This window comes from Lagopus muta, chromosome 6, assembly GCF_023343835.1.
Source record: "Lagopus muta isolate bLagMut1 chromosome 6, bLagMut1 primary, whole genome shotgun sequence".
Taxonomy (NCBI): Eukaryota; Metazoa; Chordata; class Aves; order Galliformes; family Phasianidae; genus Lagopus; species Lagopus muta.
Genome location: NC_064438.1, coordinates 6,784,479 through 6,803,568, shown reverse-complemented (window position 1 = coordinate 6,803,568; position 19,090 = coordinate 6,784,479). Strand labels below are relative to the sequence as shown.

Genomic DNA, 19,090 nt, shown 5'->3' with positions numbered 1-19,090 from the left:
AACCAGGTCTGTTCTGGCTCCCCTTGCCCCCACCGTGCTGACCAGGGCTGTGGTGAATAGTTCTTTATTTATGTACTGAAACTAGATAACTGCTTACAAAACTGCACAGTCCCCCATCCCTCCATCACAACTATCCACCGGGGTACAGGTTGGAGCCTTTCAAGTGTACCACAGCCACAGAAGAGAGTCTAAAGCCAGAAAGACCAACACGAAACTAGAAAACTAAAACAACAAATCCATGAAGCATGGTGACATCCAAACTAACCCCTCCCTCCCCCCGCCAACAGTTACAGCAAGGAAATCTAAAGGAGAAAGGAAAGCCCTCCCACCCAATCCCCACCCCAAATCCCAGCACTGCAGTGAGCGCTGCCAGCCCCACACCCGAGGCTACAGGCTGTAGAACTTCAGGCTGCGGTCCATGCCTGTCGAGGCGATGAACTTGGCATGGTGGCCAAAAGCCACCCCTGTGGTGAGGCCACTGTGCTCTGCAGAGGGAAGACAGCATATGGTTATGTCACGAAGAGGTGGGAGAGGCTTCCCTACCACTCTCAGCCCCACAGCCCCGTACCAGTGAAGTGGAGGATTTCTGTCCACTGCTTGCAGATGTAGATCTGGACGTCTGTGCCGCCCAGCGCCAGGTAGGTGCCACTCTGGTCAAAGATGAGAGACTTCACCTGGGGAGGAGCAGAGGAAACAAAGCTTCAGGCCAGGCCCAGGAAATTCCCTCCAGACACCGTGCCAGAGGTGCAGTGCCCTCTCTGTCCTCCAGCACCCCAAGCAGAGCAAAACGGCAGGGCTCGGGTGGCCAACGCTGGGACAAGGGAGCCTCCACACCTCGAAGTTATTGTCCAGCTGCAACGTCTTGAAGTTCTTCAGTTTACGCAAGTCCCAGAGCTTGACAGAGGAGTCGTCTGCAGCTGTGGCCAGGTAGTAGCCGTTCTCAGAGAAGGCAATGCTGGTGATGGGGCCCGAGTGCCCTGGGAAGTTGGCCACGTTGGTGCGTTCCTGGGGACAGGAGGATCAAACATGGGCCTCAAGCATCCTCTGCCTCCCCAGGGCAGCAGCTTGGCGAGGAGAGAGACAACAGCGCACAAAGACGACAGAATTCGCACGTGCCCAGAGAAGCAAGGATGAGGAAAGCCACAGGGCTGTCACTCCAGGGGGCACACAAAGCTCTGTGTGACACACAGCACCCGCTGCCCAACCCCTGCCTGCCCAGGGCCAGTCCTACCTTCAGATCCCAGATTTTGATCTGAGAATCCATCGTTCCCGTTCCAAAGATGAGCCCATCTGGGTGGAATTGGGCACAGGTGAGGGCTGCAGAGACAGAGAGACATACGAGGGTTGGGGAGGCTCTCTCCTGTGAGAACCCTGCTACCAGGAGCTCCCAGGGAAGAAAATCCCCCCTCCGCACAGCCACAGGAGCTCCACAGCACGGGTACTCTTTGCCTTACCGCAGCCAGAGCTCTCATCTGTCACCTTGGTGAGAACACGGCCCGTCTGGATGTCTGAGAAGGCCCAGTACTGGAAGAGACACGCGTGGCATTGAGCATGCAGCCACCAAGCAGGGTGTCCATGCGCCCTGAGCCCAGGCTGCCTCTCACCTGGTCATCAGAAGAGCTCAGAAGGTAATCACCCGTGGCATGCAGGCTGAGCCCTGTCACAGAGCCCTCATGGGCACGGACAACCTGCACACAGGAAGCATTGGGCACAGACCAGATCCGGATGGTGGCATCAGGAGAAGCTGAGAACACCAAATCCTAGAGATAAAGGGATAAAGCACGAACTTTAACATCAAAACAGTGCCGTGACTCTGTTCACGAGCTCCTTTACAGGCAGGAAGGGAAAGCTTGAAGAGGGCAGCAGCACACCTGTGAGGGGTGGAACACAACACTGGTGACCTTCTTAGAGTGGCCCTTGAGTGTCGCCAGGATCTGCTCCGAGCTCTTATCAAAGACGATGACATTTTTATCAGCCCCACCTAGCAAACGAAGCAGGGAACTATCAGATGGGACTTGTGGCTGGCCAACTTCAACATCCACCTGCTGCTCTTTGAGATCTCTGTCCTGAGAAGCTCTCAGGATGTGAGCCAAGAGAATTCCTCATGCCCCTTTGCTCACTCCAACCTCACAAAAGGTCAGAGAAAGGGCCCCATTCCCAGGAAGTTGAAGGGTCTGTGCTGACAACAAAGAGGGATGTGGCTCCCTTACCAGTGAGGATCTTGTTGGTGTCGGAAGGACAGAGGTCCAAGGCCAGGATTCCTGGAATGCTGGCACTGTGCAGCCCCTGTGCGAGGCAGAAAGAGGCCAGGTTGGTGCCACAAGCAGGAAAATACCCCAAAGTGAACCCAAAAGGTCTTGCAAGGGGCTTTGCTGGAAGCCACCTCCACTGCAGCACTGGTCTCCATGGAGAGAGCCATGACCGCCCTGGCACTGACCAGCAACAGAACTGTGGGTTTGGACATTGCCCAGCAGAGGGTGAGTTCTTGAAAGCACTGTAGAACTCACCACATGCGAGGCAACCTGCCGGTACTTGCTGAGCTCCTCTGGCTTCACCAGCTCCTCTGGCACTGTTTTGCCCCTCTGCAAACAGAAAATGGCATGGGGATGAACATTTGTCTCTCTAGGAACACACCATGCATATCTTGTGATCACTGTGGTATCCTGAATGTGAAATGTAAGCATGAAATGTGGCCGCTCACCTTCTTGCGCTCTGTGGTCAGCACAGTGGCCTTGTCTTGAAGCTACGAAACAGCACAACAGTGGTTACAGCCAACCTGGGCTCTCCCAGCAGCAGGACAGGGAGTAGCTTAGAGCTGGAACAGCACAGGTAGCACAAGTCCTTACCTTCTGGATAATCTCAGGGGTCATGCCTGCAAGCTCACCCAGCTCCATGGACTCCCCTGCTCCCTGCGTGGAACAGAGAAGGGCTCAGTTATATGCAGGTAGGAAATAGGAGAGAGACACATAGTCAGGTAGAAGAAACTCACCGGCACATTAGGCTGTGAGGACGGCACTGCCTGTGGCACGATAAGGCCGGCCTGCGGTTTCAGTGTGGCCAGAGCTGCAGAAGCAGAGAAACATTACGAGTTCCACCCTCCACCCTGGAGGCACTCAAGGCCAGGCTGCAGTGGCTCCGGGCAGCCTAGTCTAGTGGCTGGCGACCCTGCACATAGCAGGGGGTTGGAACTAGATGGCCATTGAGGACCTTTTCAACCCAGGCCATTCTGTGGCTCTATGGTTCTCTTTCCCTGGAGTTTTGCAGCCCCCTTCATCCAAGCTCACCTTCTCTGGCAGCAGTGACCTCCTTGGTAAGCCGTGCGATGACACGGCAGGCAGCATCATGCTGGTACAGCGCGTGGGACAGCTCCTGGCGCGTGGTTTGCAGCTGCTGGCGCAGCGTGAAGCTGTGCAGCATGACGGCATCCTACGAGGGCACCAGAAGGGGAGTCAGGGGGCGGCACTCAGCCCCACACCTCAGCTCTCTGCAACTTACCCACTCATCCTGCAGCGCCTTCAGGATGGCCGGGATGCTGGTGGCCGATGGTGGCTTGGGCCGGATGGGATGGGCAACTGCCAACACAGATGCACCCTCAGCTCCTTGCCCTTCACCACAGCCCCTCGTGCCCCCGCCGGCAGCGCGGGGACGGGCTCCCGGCGTCCCCCCGTGCCCTCCCACCTTTGATGTCTATGAGCTGCTCTTCGGACAAGGGCTGGTTGTTGACGGGGTCGGTGCCGTTCTCCGCAATGTATTTCTCGATCAGCCGCCGCTCGTACACGTGGTTGGACACCGGCGACACGCACGGGTGCTCGGGGACCTCGTTGGAGACTGTGGGGACAGCGTAGGGGGCGGCGCAGGTCACGGCGTGGTCCCGACGTCCCCCCGTCCCCCCACCGCCGCCGCCCCCCCCGGGCGGCCCCCCGCTCACTGGAGCAGATGAGAGCCATGGCGGGCCCTGCGCGCTCCGCTTCCGGCTGCTTCTGGTTCCACTTCCGGCTCCGCGCGTCCTCACCGACGCTCGGAGCGCTTACGCGGGCTCCGCTCAGGCGGCCGCCGGAAACGGAAGTGCTCCCGGCGTGCCCCGCGCCAGTGCACACACCCCCTCCCCCCGCCTCCCGGCGCACCCCGCGCAGGACTGCAGCTCCCATGGCGCCCCGCGGCGGCGGGCTCGCGGCAGGACCGTTCGTGCGTTGCGGCCGACCTGCCCCGCAGCGCCCCCGTGCGGCAGTGGGCGGCGCTGCCCTGTGCGAGGGTGCGGGAGAACCCCGGGGGGAACGGGGGGAGGACGAGGGGGGACACGGGGAGAGGATGGGGGGGGGGACAAGGGGGATGGGGGGGGAGGGGGACAGCGCTGCGCACGGGGAAAAGGGGGCTGGAGGGGGAATGGGGGAGGGGGGATTGGGAGGGTGTGGGGGGGGAGGAGGAGAGCAGAGGGCCTGGAGTGGGCAGGGGGTGCTGGGAGGGTAAATGGGGGCGTATTGAGTGCACAGACTGGGGCACCTAGGGTGATATTGAGGGGCAGGTGGGGGGGGAATGCTTTGAGGAAGCATATGGAGGACATACGGGAGGGGGGGCTATATTGAGGGACTAGAGGGAGGGCTGTAATGGGGGGCAATGGGGGGACACTGGGGGTTGGGGGGCTATATGGGGGATACTGAAGAGTACAGAGGGGAAGGTCATATGGGGGAATATTGGGGGGCTGTGCTATGGGTTACATAGGGGGCGTATGGGAGGCATGAGCATGGGAGGGGCATGTAGGGAGATGGGGGTTATATTAGGAGGCGGCATGGGTGGGCACACTTGGGAGCAATGGGGGTACGTTTGTGTGTATCGGTGGGGAACATTTTGAGGGAGGTTGAGAGGGAGCCGTGTAGAGGGGAGTGGGGGAATGGGGGTACACTGGGGTGTTGGGGGGGCTATTCAGGGGTGTTATATGGGTGAGCCCTATGAGGGAGGCAGATGGGGTTATGGGATATTGGGGTATACTGCAGGGAGTACTGCGTTGTGGAGGTGAATGGGCAGGCAGATAGATGGGGTGGTATGGGGGGCACGTCGGAGGATACTGGGAGTTCATATTTGCGGAGTCTGTATTGGGGGATATAGGGGAAGACGTAGGAGGGTCATGGAGGAGTATGGGGTGGCATGCTGGGTGAGCACATTGAGAGGGCACCCTGGGGATACGGTTGGGGGGCTTGGAGAGGGCAGCAGGTTGTGGGGGGCTGACTGGGGGGGCAGCTCACACCCCCCCGTTGCCCACAGACCCCGTGGGCAGTGCCAAGGATGGGGGCTTTCGGCGGTGCCATGGCTGCCTTGAATGAGACCCTGTGGCAGCTGGGCCACACCGCCTGGGCCAGCCTGGAGGGCTGCCTGGGAGCCGAGCCGCTGCACCTGCTGGCCGAGGTGAGCAGAGGGAGTCGGAGGTGGGGGGGAGGTGTGGTGGTGAGCATGGCATGGCCCCATGAGGCCCTTTCTCTTTGCAGAGCCTGCTGGCTGCACTCTGGCTCACCGCCTCGGCCATCTCATCGGGCCTGGCCGTGCTGAGCAGAGCACTGGGGGATCTGCTGGACGCCTGCGGCTTGCACGGTGAGCACGGTGCAATGTGAGCTCGCCCGGGTGCAGCCCCAGCTGCTTGGTCTCAAATATTCTCCCGTGTTTTGAAGCACAGGGGCCTGGCTGGCGGGCAGCGTGGCGCTGAGCCCCGGCGCGGTGCAGCGGGTCTTGCTGTGGGGGCTGTTAGCTGTGATGTGGGTCCACCTCCTGCCATGGCTGCTGGGCCGGGTCGTGGCACTGCTGCGGCCCGTGCTGCGCTGGCTGCGGCTCTGTGTCTTCCTGGGAGCCTTCCTGCACGTGGCGGCGGCAGAGGGCAGCGGCCTCGTGGTTCGGGCGGCCATGCTGCTGGGGCTGTGGGGGCTCTACGTGCTGCTGGGAGGTGGCAGGGCCCCCTCGCCCAGCCCTGCTGCACACCTGGAGGCTGCTGTGCGCAGCCTGGAGTGGAAGGTGGAGGAGCTGCGGAGGAGGCAGCAGCGCTATGGGCCAGCACGGGGCCGTGCGGAGGAGTGAGGGGTGTGGGGGGCCCTGTGTGTCTGTGTGTGTGTGTGTGTGTGTGTGTATGGGCCCCCCCAATGCCCTGCATCAGTGCCTTCACTAACACCACACCCAAGCCCTGAACCTGCTCACACCAAAGTGCCTGGGGGGTCCCACACCGGGTAACCCCCCCAGCCATAGGATGAGGGCTACGTGCTTAGATTGCTGTTGTGGAATTGGCCACGTTGGTTTGCTGCTGTGTTTATTTGGCCACCAAATAAAGTTTGCTGTCCACACTGTGCCTGCAGGGAAGGCGCTCAGTTCCGGGGGGGCACAGAGGACACTCGGGGTGGGGGCAGGACATGCTGTCCCTGTGAGTGCCGTCTCCGTCGCCTGTTTGCTGAGGCTGAGGTTATCAGTGCCGATGCCTGGCTCTGTCCCTGGTGCCCTCTGACTTTGCGGCACCCCTGTCCTTCAGTATTCCCCCAGTGCCCCCAGCGCCCTTGGCTCCCACACTGTGTCCCCATCACTTCCAGTCCCTTCCAGTGTCCCCACTGTTGCTGTGGCCCCCAGCCCTCCCAGTCCCTTCAATCTCCCCACTTTTGGCTCAGCATCCACAATGTCCCACTCCTTTCCCTGTACCCCTAGTGCCCCCAGTCCCTTCAGTTATCCTCCAAGTCTGTCCAGTGATCCCAGTGCCCCAGGTCTGCCCCAATGCCCCTTCACCCACCCCCACCCCTCCCTGTGCCCCCCATGCCTCCCATCCCTCCCAGTCCTGCTCATAATCCCCAGTCCCACAAGCGTCCCTCATCTCTCCCAGTCCCACCAGTAATTCCTGTGTTCTCCCCAGCATACTGCATTCCTACCAACACCCGCACCCTTCCCCGTTCCCCCGGTGTCTCCCATCCTTCCCAATCCCTCCAGCTCCGCCGGTGTCCCCCACCCTTCCCCGTGCCCTTATTACCCCTCGTCCCTCCCAGTCCCTCAGTGCCCCAGTGTCCCCAATCCCTTCAGCTCTCCCTAGTGTCTCCAGTCCTCACATGGAGTCCAGTCCTCATGCCTCCCAAACCCTCTAGCTCTCCCAGTGCCCCCCATGCCCCTTATCTCCCCAGGTCTCCCAGTGCGCCCAGTCCTTCCCATTTCCCCCAGCACCCGCAATATCCCTCGTCCTTCCCAGTCCGCCCAGCACACCCCGGTGTTCCCCATCTCCCCAGTGTCTCCCAGTCTCTCCCGGTGCCCGGCTCGGGACGAGACTGTCGCTCCGCGTCCGTTCCCTCGGGGTCCCGCAGTGCCCGGCGCGGGGTGTTTAGGACCCGCCGGGGTGAGGCGGCGCCGGTGCCGGTCCCGCCCCGGCCCCATTGTCTGCGCGCGGAGGCGGAGGGACGGCGGCGGAGGCTCCGCTCGCACGGACGCTCCGCGGAGCCCGCACGGCCCCGGCTCCGGAACCGGTCCGGCCATGGCCCTGGCCGAGGGACCGTACCTGTTGCTGCTGGCCGCCGCCCTGCTCGGGGCTTCAGGTGAGCACCGCGGGCACCGAATTCCCCCCGGGCCGGAAACTGCTCCGCACGGCTACCCGGGGAGAGCCGGGAGGTGGACGTGGGATGAGCTGGGATCTGCCCATGTGCTCCTCGGGGTTTACCGGGATCTGCCCTGGGTGGCCGCGGAACCGCGGAGTGGTTGGGTTGGAAATGGTCCTTGAAGATCACAGACCCACGGAATGGTTGGGTTGGAAAGGGTCCTTGAAGATCACGGAACCATGGAATGCTTGGGTTGGAAGGGACCTTAGGAATCATCCAGTCCCCACGATCCATTTGGAATCTGCCCCGTGTGCTCCGTGGATCTGGTGGGGATCTGTCCCACACAAGCCCTGTATCCCCAGGTGCACAGTGCCTGGCTCCCACCCCCAGCACTCACTCAGCACTGCTCCCCCCAGCAGACTCCTTCCTGGGCAGCTTGGGGGTTGGACTCCGCAGGAGCAGAGCGCCCACTGCCCACGGGAAAGCCATTCCCTCGTGTCAGTGCCCATCCTCGCCTTGGTGACGGTGGTCTCCATCTCCGCAGCCAGCAGCGAGTGGTCCCCCCCGGAGCCCGTGTTCCTGCCTGTGGAGATGGAGCTGCAGGCAGTGCCCGAGCACTACCGCCTGCAGCGTGCTGATGGAGCCCTGCCTGCTAACACCTCTCTGCACAGCCGTTCCGACACCTTCCTGCTGCTGCCCCGCCACCCCACCGCTGGCCCCCCGCCTCTTCTGCGAGCCTCCTACCCGCCCTTCAGCACCCACCAGGTAATGCCAACCGCCGCAAAGCCGTGCTGACCCCCACGGGGCCACCACTCCGCCATCCCCATCTCTTCCAGGAGGTGCCCACCAAGAGTCACACCTGGGCCGTCCGTGCCGTGCCCCTGCACAGCACTGTGAGTCCAGATGAACCCACCGCCCGCGTCCTCTTCCACCTGCACGGCCCTGACTGGCGTGGACGGCGGGACCCCCCTGGGGAGCACTCGCTGCCCTGCATTGTCCTGCAGGCCCAGCAGCGCAGCCGGACGCTGCAAGGCTCCTGCCGTGTGCAGGTGGGTCACAGCCCACAGCCTCACAGCCCCAAGGTGCTGGCCCCACTCTGCCCCCAGCCCTAAGGCTGCTGTCCCCCCCAGGCCCCACTGGGCATCTGCTTGGTGGAACTGGAGATCCCAGCACGCTGGTTCTCCCTGGTGTCGTCCCCGGAGTCAGTCGAACTGTGGTATGGCGTGGCTGGGCCGGGAACCTGCAGCCATCCCAGTGCCACAGTGGAGCCCCTGCGGTACGTGGGGATGCTGGAGCTGCAGACAGTGCCGGCAGTGGCACGGCGGCAAGAGGTGCCGTTGGATGAGAGGGTGCTGCTGCGCGTCCCCGACAGAGCCTTGCGGCCTGGGCAGCGCTTCACCGCCAGCCTGGCGCTGCGGCACAACTTCACCGCCATGTTGCTGACCCTGCGGTGAGAGCACGTGGTGAGGAGGGGGGTTGTGACGGGGGCACAGTGTGACGGCCCTTCCTCCTTACGTAGAGTCAAGGCCAAGAAGGGGCTGCAGGTGGTGTCCGCCCGGTCTGCGGACCCTGCGTGGGCTGTCCACTTGGAACGCAGCCGTGGCCCCAAGCACTGGTCGGCTGTGGTGACGTGTCGGCGCAGCAGGGACATCCAGAGGAGCACCAGGTATGGGCAGGGACATGGGAGAGATCTTCAGCGTGGCACCTGGTGGGGTCCACTTGGGCACGGGGACCTGTGCGTGGCACTGCATCCATTTCAGTATGGCCCCAGTTGAGCATGGCACCTGTGCATGGCACCGTTCCCATCCCACCGTGGTCCAGTTGGTCACAAGGACCTGTGCGTGACACTGCATCCATCCCAGGATGGATACAGAGATCTGTGCATGGCACTGCATCCATGCCACCGTGGCCCAATTGGTATTAGGGCCCAGTATGGCCCACTTGGGCAAGGGAACCTGTGCATGTTGCACTGTCCCTGTCCCAGCAAATTCTAATGGGATGGCTGGTGGTGTGGGAGAGCCCCATTTCAGCAATAGATCCCAAAGGGGGATGCAGGATGGTCCCATCCCAGTAGGTCCTAGTTTGGGATGTGGGGCGGCCCTGAAGCAGTGGGTCTCTGTTGGTGGACATTCCCATTCTGTTGGGTCCCCGTCCCAGTGGGTGCCATCCAGAGCTCTGTTCCCACAGGGCACTGGAGGCGGCTGAGCTCCTCCATCTGGAGCTGGCGGTGGAGAATGGCACAGGGGCTCAGGCACTGGCACGACCCCTCACGTGGCAGGTGGAATACCCAGGCCAGGACCCTGAGGCGCAGAAGGACAAGCTGGTGTGGGAGGTGCAGGTGTCGGAGCGTGACATGCGCGTCCTCGTCCCCCTGGTGCAGGTGGGTGCCCCCATCCCGCATCCCACCCCACCTTCCCATGGTGCTCAGCCCCACTGTGTCCACAGGAGCTGGAGCTTCTCAATACGTCCCCGCTGACCGGTGTCCCCCGTACCGTGCCGGTGACATTGGTGACGGTGGAGGTGGGTGGTGCCGTGTCTGAGCTCAGTGAGCCGCCAAGCTGTGAGTCAGCAGATACACAGGTGCTGCAGGTGAGCGTGGTCCCAGCCCCCCCAGCAGCACTCCCTGGGCACCCTCTGCCCCTCCGTGTGCCCCAACAGGTGTCGGAGGGCTGTGACGCGGTGTTCGTGGGGGGCAAGGAGAGCCGTGGTGCCCGTGGGGTGCGGGTGGACTTTTGGGCACACCGCCTGCATGCCTCGCTGCTCTTCACCGTCTGGGCACCTCTGCTGCCATTGCGTGTCCAGCTGGGAGACACTGCCCTGGAGCAGGTGCGTGGCTGGCGCCTGCCTGGGAACACTGACAGGTGAGAGGAGCACTCTGTGCCACTGCTGCTTTGGCGTAGGGTGCACGGGAGCTGGCACTTGTGCTGTGTGTCCCTGTCCCTCTGAGACCTATGGTGCACGTGCCGCACGTCTTTCTGAGTCCAAATGGCGCTCACGGTGTGCCCCCGCCCCCCATCCCGTGACCCAGTGCCCCACCAACCCCCCCTGGAACTCGTGGCACTCGCCCCTCTGCCTGTGGGTGACACACATGTCCTCGTGCCCACAGCTCTAGCAGTGATGTGGAGGACCCTGGGGAGGATGCTGAGCGGCGGACGCGGAGCTGCCGGCCGCAGTATCAGCGCACGGCAGTGCGGTTCCTGGCATACTTCGTGGCACATGCACAGGATGGTGGCCGCCACCTGTCCTACTTGCCAGGCCCTGAGTGGCTGCTGGATGTCACACACCTGGTGGCCAGCTGGGCACGCGTGCAGGACCCCCGTGTGGCATCACTGGAAGGCGGCACCGTGCTGGTGGGCCGGGAGCCCGGCGTCACCTCAGTGGAGGTAGGTTTGGGGCAACGCAGGGAGATGCGGTACTGGAGGGGATGCTGACCAGCTGCCTGCAGGTGCGCTCCCCGCTGTCGGACGCCATCCTGGGTGAGCAGATGCTGGTGGTGTCGGAGGAGAAGGTGGCAGTGACAGAACTGCGTGCTGCAGTGGTGGCAGGGCTGGAGCTGGCGCTGCACCTGGAGCCTAGCCACCCTGGCTTGCTCACTGCCGTGTGCCAGGCCACGGCCACGCTGCGGGGCTCCAAGCAGGTGAGGATCTGTGGGTGGCCCAGGGGGAGCTCTGTGCCCCGGTGCCACCCTGGTGCCACTCGGTGTCCTGGCAGGAGGCGACGCTATCTGTCTGGCTGTCCTTCTCTGATGGCACGCTGGCACCGATGGAGCTGTACGGTGGGCAGGACGCCGTGCTGGCTGTCACCTCACTGGATCCCACAGTGGTCACTGTGGTGGGGACCTCATCCTGGCATCCGCGAGTGGTGGCGGAGGGGCCGGGCCAAGGGGCCCTGCTGCAGCTCAGTCTGCACCCCCTGGATGTGTGCCGCCGTGGCCGTCACCGTGCCGCTGTGTTGGCTGCCGGCACTGCCTTGTTAGAGGTGGCTGGGGAGCGCAGGACCCCCCCAAGCAGCCCCCGGTCTCCCATGCCATTCCCAAGGGCAGAGGGGGCCATGTCGGGTGAGGCGGGTGACGGCAGGCCAGGGGGAGCATGGTGATGTGGGGCTGGTCAACACAAAGCTGCAGGGCATGGGGTCTTCCTCCGAGGAGGAGGAGGAGGAAAGAGAGGAAGGCTATGGCCGTGGCATGCAGGAGGAGGAGAAGGAAGAAATGGTGAAGGCCCCTGCACGTGTGAGCGACCTGGAGATCGGCATGTACGTGCTGCTGGGCGTCTTCTGCCTGGCCATCTTCATCTTCCTCGTTAACTGCATCTTCTTTGTGCTGCGCTACCAGCAGAAGGAGCCACCCGACAGCAGCACCGCTGCTGCGGCTTCCCAGCCCCACAACTGGGTCTGGCTGGGCACTGACCAGGAGGAGCTGAGCCGGCAGCTGGACCGCCGGCAGCCTGAGCCTGACAGCCTGCCGGGCCCCCAGCCTGAGCGCTGCTGCTGTGCAGACCCTCTGGCACCCGACACGGGGTCCCCCAGTGGAGCTCCCTCAGTGGAGCCCCGCAAAGAAGGGCCTGTGCCAGGGGGCAGCCGGCGGAAACGCGTGGAGTTCGTCACCTTTGCACCCCAGCGTGCCCCTGAGGATCCCCCCCAGCCCACCCCCAATGTGCAGTCCATCCTGGTGGCTGGTGAGGATGACATCCGCTGGGTGTGCGAGGACATGGGGCTGCGTGACCCTGAGGAGCTGCGCTGCTACATGGAGAGGATCCGTGGCAGCTCCTGACCCCCACCAGGACCGTCCTCTTTGTCCCTGTTCCTCCGTGGAGGGGACGCTGGTGGGACCATCCCTAAGCCCCATTGGGAATCAGTGACATCCCGCTGTCACCTTGCCCTGGGGTTTCCACTGCGGTGCTGGGGACACGGGGTCCCCTTCCTTGCTGCGGTTCTCATTGCCACATTGTGTTCATAGTGCTGATGCCGAGTTCTGTGCCCCCCCTTGACCGGCCTCGTGTCCGTTTTGTACAACATTTTGTACCCATTGCGCTGTGGGGTGGGGACCCTTATTTATGGAAGATTTTTAAGTCTGATTGTTGTTACAGAAATAAAATATTTAAAACAGAAGAGTGGTGCCTGGTGTGGTGACACAGGACTGGGTCACTTTGCACTGCTGGGGACAAGCACAGGCTGTTTGCTTTGGCACCAGGTGTGGGTGCATGTGGGAATATCCTGGCTATGGCCCAGCTGCTGTGACCTTGGGCAGGGAGTGGGCAGCATGGGGATGGGGTTGGCATGGGATGAAATGGGTTTGGGATAGAAAGGAATGGAATGGGATGGGAATGGAATGGGCATGGGATGGGAATGGGATGGGGATGGGATGGGGATGAGATGGAGATTAGGTGGGGATGGGATGGGACAGGATGGAGATTAAATGGGGATGGGGATGGAATGGGCATGGGATGGGATGGAAATAGGATGGGGATGAAGATTAGATGGGGATGGGATGGGATGGGATGGGATGGGATGGGATGGGATGGGATGGGATGGGATGGGATGGGATGGGATGGGATGGGATGGGATGGGATGGGATAGAATGGGATGGGATGGGATGGGATGGGATGGGATGGGATGGGATGGGATGGGATGGGATGGGATGGGATAGAATGGGATGGGGATAGAATGGGGAAAGGAAATGGGGATGGATGGAGACAGTGATGTGGCTGCTGTGCTGGGCTTCCTCAGTTTCATGAAGGCTCCCAAATCCATTTCCCATCCGATGGTAGACCACACATCCATGCCCACCTCTTTATCCCTGGATGCCAAAGCGATTGGCTGCATCCAATCCATCCTGGCTATCCCAGGGTCCCCCTGTTCCCACTGCTGGTGGCAGAGTTCGTCCCTGCAGTGGGCGTGGGTTCTCCTAACCCCTCTCATCCCAAATCAGAGTGGGGAGCAGTGTGATCCCGCAGTGCTCTGAGCTTCTCCCACACCACCGATGCACTACAGGGACACCACGGGTGCACGGCATGGTCCCCAAGCTGCCTCCCTTACCCCTCAGCGTACCGCTTCCCACAGGCATGTGATGCTGCAGTGGGACAGGATGGAACCACCCCCACACCGGCACCCCTGGCTTCCTGCATACCGGGGCCGGACGTGCGGCATGCAGCAGCACGGGGCCACATCCCGACACCGAGCAGCACCCGACGCAATGGGCAGGAGGTGAGGATGGAGGTGCTGTGCCTGCTGCTGGCTGCTCTCTGCGCTGCTGCCGTGCCCAAACCAGGTATGCCATCATCCCCAGCCCTGGTGGGATGTCGCTGACACGTTGGGTTCGATACACGGTGAGGATGCTCGGCACCAGTGGGGTCTGACCCAGCATGAGGTCTCCCATTCCGTGTCCCCTTGCTGCCACCAGGGAGGTGAAGCTTTGCCGTTGTTCCCCAGGATCATCCCACCCCACCCCATCCCATCCCACCCTGCTTTTTGCACCAGACCGTTGTTCTGCAAAGAATGCTGTTTCACGTCGAGCACTGCTGAGAGAAAGAAAATGCTTTGCCCATGCTGCAGGCTGTGCAGAGGTGCCTCTGCTTTTCTCCTCCTCCCAAGCTGAGCAGTGAGGCGCTGAGCTCACAGCCCTCTGTTCCCAACAGACCCGGACACCATTTTGCTCCCAGCACATGCATGGTGCCCTAAAATCTCCCCTCAGCACCAATCACCTGGGCACAGGCCTGTCCCAAGCCCCACTGCTAAGCCTGAAGTCTTTCCCAGAGCGGTCCCCTGCACCGGGAGGGTCAACGTGTGGCCACATGGGACGAATTTGAGGTTTTGGCTTAACAGCAGGCAACCTCTGGTCGCCATTTTGTACCTCTGGTGCCATGCTGGGGACCGGCACCCCACTGTCATCCTACACCTCCCTGCCCCCTCTTTATAGCTCCAGTGGAGGCAACAGGAGTTCCCACTGCTGTGCCGAGCAACACTTCGGCAGAGCCAGGTGAGAATGGGCATCCATCTGTGGGGCAGCGGGTGCAGGGACCCCCCTGCCACCCTCATCCCGAGCTACCTGCAGGTCCCTGGGGCACAGCCATGCTGCGCCTGGCTGGTGGCAGCCACCCCTGTGAGGGCACAGTGCAAGTGCAGCTCCGTGGCCACTGGATGCCTGTGTGTCGGGAGTACTGGAGTGCTGCTGCCTCTCGGGAGCTGTGCAACCACCTGCACTGCGGGGATGCTGAGGGTGATGCGGTGATGGCAAGCCTGGACAGTGACAGAGATTTCTCCAAGGGATGCCCAACTGCGGTGGCCAACTGCAGTGGGTGGGAGCCACAGCTCTGCCAGCTGCAGCTGGCCACTGAGCCCAGCTGCTGTGCAGCAGGGCCGGCAAACGTCACCTGCACAGGTAAGGGCACAGTGGGTGCACGCCGTCCCCGTGGCACAGTGCCGTGTGCCAGCGCCTCTCCATCTCACCCAGGTGCCCCGGTGCTGCGTCTGGCTGGTGGGCACAGCCGCTGCGAGGGCCGGGTGGAGCTGCGGCAGGCGGGCAGCTGGGGCACGGTGTGTGACGACGGCTGGGACCTGGCTGACGCCGCCGTGGTGTGCCGGCAGCTGGGCTGCGGCTGGGCGCTGCGTGCGCCGCGAGAGGCCGCCTTCGGCTGGGGGCACGGCCCCGTGCTGCTGGACGAGGTGAACTGCAGCGGGCACGAGGAGCAGCTGGGGGAATGCCCTGCTGCCCTGCAGCACGACTGCAGCCACAAAGAGGATGCCAGCGTGGTGTGCTCGGGTGGGTGACGTGTGCGCTGGGAGGGGGGATGCCTGTGGCACTGTGCCCGTGCTGCAGCACTATCCAAAAGCGGTGCCGTGGCGCTGTCTGGTCCTTGTGTCATGGAAATGGCTGCCCCCCGTGCTGTGGCACCGTCCTGACCCCAGACAGTGCCCTTGCAGAGCACCACGAGTGGCGGCTGTCCGGAGGTAAGGACGGCTGCGCGGGTCGCGTGGAGGTGCATTACCGTGGGACATGGAGCACTGTGTGCGACAGCACCTGGTACATGCTGGAGGCTGCAGTTCTGTGCCACACGCTGGGCTGCGGGGAGCCACTGCTGCGTCCTTCCTTCCACCACACACTGCCCACCAAGATGCTTTATGAGTGCCCGGACTGGCAGCCCTCACTGGCGTACTGCCGCTGGACCTACAACAAGTCAGCTCCCTGCCACGAGTCCCGTGCTGCCGGTGTCGTCTGCAACGGTATGGCACCCTTTGGCCCCATGGGGAAAGGTTTGGGCCAGCAGCCCACCTGGGTCCTGAGGCTGCAGCCTCTCCTCTGCCCTCCTGCAGGCTCCCTGGGCTTGCAGACCCCAACGTTGGAGGTGACCGTGATGCCAAGTGGTGGTACATCCCCAAGCAGTAAGTGTGCTTTGGGGGAACCAAGGGGTGAAGAGGTGTGGGTAGGAGAGTGTCATGAACTTTGTCCATTCTCTGCTGCAGCCACAAAGGGCTTGGGTGCAGCTGGGGGCCTGTCCCTTCTGCACATGCCTCTCTTCATCTCATGTGTGGTGCTGGCAGTGCTGCTCCTGCTCACACTGGTGGTCTTCTCCACTGCCTTGCTGTACTTGAGGAAGAGGAGCGGTGAGGATCCCCCTGGGCATAGGGGCTGCATGGGGCACTGCTCCCAGCCATACTCTCACTGATGCTCTCCACTCTTGCAGCCCTCACTCTGGGGACTCCAGTGCCACTCCTGGTGACCCACAGCAGCCAGGGTCACGACATGCCCTTGGAGACTTCCAACAACTACAGGGAGGCACCCGCAGACCTCCCCAAGGGGCCAGGTGGGTCTAGCAGATCACTCACTGTGTTAGCACCATCCGCTTTATGAGTCCTCAGCAGCCCCGTCAACCCCAGCAGCCCACCATCCCCATCAGTCCTACACGCTCCCTGAGTCCACCAGCCCCTCCAGATCTGCTGGTGACTGCAGCCCCAGCTCTATCTCTCCCTGCAGACTCCACACCAGCAACTGTTCCCACCACCAAGGGCTCCGACTCCTCTGACTCTGACTATGAACGCTATGATTTCAGCAGCAAGCCACCCGTGGCCCTCTCCACCTTCCACAGTGAGACCCCACCCCACCCCCCACCCCGGCACCTCCCTACTATATTGGACTCCCCCGTTGACCCTGTTCCTCCCACCCCACAGACTCACAGCGCCGACGGCCGGGTGAGCAGCTGCTGACGCCCACCCAGGACGGGATGGAGCCATTTCCCACAGAGGGTGTGCCAGCCCCATCCTCCTGTCCCACAGTTGTCTGTCTGCCTGTCCAGGGATGGGTGAATGGTGGCCCTGTGCTTCCCTAGTGACATGCACCCTGTGTCCCCGCAGTGCCAACCGTGCAGTGTGCCCACCCATGGGGCAGGGTGGGGAGCTCATCCTCATCCTCTTCCTCCTCTTCCTCCTCCCCGGAGCCCTACTGTGGTGAGAGCGCAGCCTCCACAGGTGCCTGGCACTGCCCGCAGCCCCCATCACGCAGCACCCACCCGCACACAGCAGCCACCAGTAAGGGGACTGAATCAGCTGTAGGGATGGGGACAGCCCTGGGGATGGTGAGAGCACCCGGTGATGGTGTTAGCTCTGGGAATGGGGATGGTGAGAGCACCCAGGGATGGGGATGGCCCTGGGGATGGGGATGGTGTTGGTGTGACTTCCTGGGAGGGAAAAGCTCTGGGGATGGCAATGGGGTTGGTGAGACTCCCAGGGATGGGGACAGTCCCAGATGGATGCGGGGACCCAGGGAGTGGCAGGAGGGCTGAGAGGTGCTCATACATCTCCTGCTTTCCACAGCACCCCCAGACGTGCCCTGTGTGCCCATCCCAGTGCTCAACATGCCGTGGGTACCCCCACCCCCAACAGACCCCAACTATGCTGACAGCTCCAGCACCTCCTCAGGGGAGTGGTATGAGAACGTGCAGGGTGCCGAGACATGTGGGGACCCACCCCTAGAGGAACACACACAGGACCCCAGCTTCTCTGAGGGGAGTGACTACGATGACATCCAGGGCTCTGGCTGCTGAGAGTGGGAACAGGCAGTGGGGAGGGGACTCTTATCCATAACACAGCCGTGGGCCATTAAAAGCTTTTAGCCCCATCTGCCTGGCGAGCCCTCATCTCTTTCTGGGTGTACCCAAGGGATGCCATTCCCAACACCCTGCCCCATCCCAAGGGTACTCGGGCTGCCGTGCTCAGACTAGCATGGAACCCAGCGGGGTCCTGGGGAAGCTGAGCTATCATCGCCTCCGGGCTCTGAGCCACAGTGGAAAATTTGCCCCCTGTCACATCCTCCAGCTGTTTACTGAGCTGAGCGGCTCTGGCAGCCCAGAACAAAGGGGCCGCACCGCAACAACAGAGGAAGCACTGAAATAGCAACAAAACCCCAGACAAAGGGGAGAGAGAGGAGACGAGAGCAGGGCTGCGAGCGGAGCCTGTGTGGGGCCAAGCTACTCTGTGCGCACGATGCTATCCGCCCAGGTTTAGGGTGCACCAAGTACCACGTCCCCACTACTTGGTGGTGAACTGAGCACCGCTCTGCGTTTCGGTGAGAAATGGGGTGAGCACGTTGGGTCCCACCAACGGACCGCTGCAGCCAGCAGGATCAGCGCTGCCCACCCTGAGCATCTCTTAGAGACCTCTACTTGAGTCACGGAAAATCTTCAGCCCTGAGAAAGTGTTGAGGCAGGAAACTCCCTGGGAGTGGAGATGTGGGGCCAGAGTGAGGCTGTGGGGTGGCAGACCTCTGCAGGTACAGGGCTGTGGTGTTGCCGTGTGGAGAGCTTGGTGGCCGTGTGGAGCCACCATTCATCAGCACTGCCACCAAGTCGATGGCGAGCGGTTTCCTTTGCATGCCTGACCTGGATTTGGGGAAATTAATTAGGGTGCAATCAATCAGTGCCTCCCCAGCACCCATGTGCCTCACAGCGACATGCTGTGTCCCCAGAGTGCCTGTAACTGTGAGAAGTGTAGCAGTGCTTCAGGCACGAGACACGTGGCGCTCACCCAGCTTTGGGTACCAGCTCCAGCGCTCAGCTCGGCTTCTCCACACTGCCGGCAGCCCTGAGAGGACTCCGAGGAAATGGAAGGTCCCCGTGGCCCCCAGTGCTGGGCACGTTCACTTCTCCTTGGGCTCCCTCCTTCTGTGGGGCTGGGGGCTGATGGGGATCCCTTGATGGGGAGGGAATGAGGATGGGATGGATGGGAAGGAGTGGAGATAGGGATGGGATGGGGTTGGAGATGGGATGGGGAGGCAGTGGGTATGGGATGAATATAGAAATGAGATGTAGACAGGGATGGGATGTGATGAGATTGGAGATGGGATGGGGATGGGAACAGGAATGGGGACAGGAAGGGAACGAGACGGAGATGGAAATGGAGATGAGGATGGAGTGGGGATTGGATGGAGATAGAGAAGGAGATAAGATGTTATGAGGTTGTAGATGGGTTGGGGATGAGCATGGGGTCAAAAATGAGGTACAGTCCCCCTCTTTCTCGCTGGTTCTGCCTCTGGCGAGGCAGCTGCCAGGATGCAACTTCAA

The 19,090-nt window shown here is 62.2% G+C and overlaps 4 protein-coding genes across 4 annotated transcripts; 3 read left to right on the top strand and 1 right to left on the bottom strand.

The window, feature by feature from the left end:
• Window positions 1–48: 48 nt before the first annotated feature.
• On the bottom strand, window positions 49–4,069 carry PRPF19 (pre-mRNA processing factor 19). Its single transcript, XM_048948709.1, has 16 exons — window positions 3,929–4,069; window positions 3,679–3,828; window positions 3,496–3,572; window positions 3,285–3,426; window positions 2,990–3,063; window positions 2,847–2,909; window positions 2,702–2,743; window positions 2,508–2,582; window positions 2,211–2,286; window positions 1,872–1,981; window positions 1,605–1,760; window positions 1,455–1,524; window positions 1,232–1,317; window positions 835–1,005; window positions 569–674; window positions 49–485 (listed from the first exon to the last, which is right to left on the bottom strand). The coding sequence occupies exons 1-16, from the start codon at window positions 3,945–3,947 to the stop codon at window positions 388–390; spliced, it is 1,515 nt and encodes a 504-aa protein (XP_048804666.1). The 5' UTR covers window positions 3,948–4,069; the 3' UTR covers window positions 49–387.
• Window positions 4,070–4,113: 44 nt separating this feature from the next.
• Window positions 4,114–6,325, top strand: TMEM109 (transmembrane protein 109). The gene is made up of 4 exons (XM_048948339.1): window positions 4,114–4,252; window positions 5,260–5,400; window positions 5,481–5,583; window positions 5,666–6,325. The coding sequence occupies exons 2-4, from the start codon at window positions 5,281–5,283 to the stop codon at window positions 6,058–6,060; spliced, it is 618 nt and encodes a 205-aa protein (XP_048804296.1). The 5' UTR covers window positions 4,114–4,252; window positions 5,260–5,280; the 3' UTR covers window positions 6,061–6,325.
• A 482-nt stretch (window positions 6,326–6,807) lies between these two features.
• TMEM132A (transmembrane protein 132A) lies at window positions 6,808–12,640 on the top strand. Its single transcript, XM_048949468.1, is given in 12 exon segments — window positions 6,808–7,541; window positions 8,086–8,306; window positions 8,378–8,590; window positions 8,672–8,991; window positions 9,061–9,207; window positions 9,729–9,921; window positions 9,987–10,130; window positions 10,200–10,402; window positions 10,648–10,924; window positions 10,987–11,178; window positions 11,253–11,606; window positions 11,608–12,640. Coding segments are annotated over 12 exon segments (3,390 nt in total). The 5' UTR covers window positions 6,808–7,117; the 3' UTR covers window positions 12,310–12,640.
• Window positions 12,641–13,518: 878 nt separating this feature from the next.
• On the top strand, window positions 13,519–19,058 carry LOC125695310 (T-cell differentiation antigen CD6-like). The gene is given in 13 exon segments (XM_048949584.1): window positions 13,519–13,552; window positions 13,555–13,806; window positions 14,455–14,514; window positions 14,590–14,916; window positions 14,989–15,297; window positions 15,459–15,758; window positions 15,849–15,917; window positions 15,999–16,139; window positions 16,220–16,339; window positions 16,510–16,620; window positions 16,704–16,778; window positions 16,887–17,060; window positions 17,346–19,058. Coding segments are annotated over 13 exon segments (2,202 nt in total). The 3' UTR covers window positions 17,576–19,058.
• The last annotated feature ends 32 nt before the right edge of the window (window positions 19,059–19,090 follow it).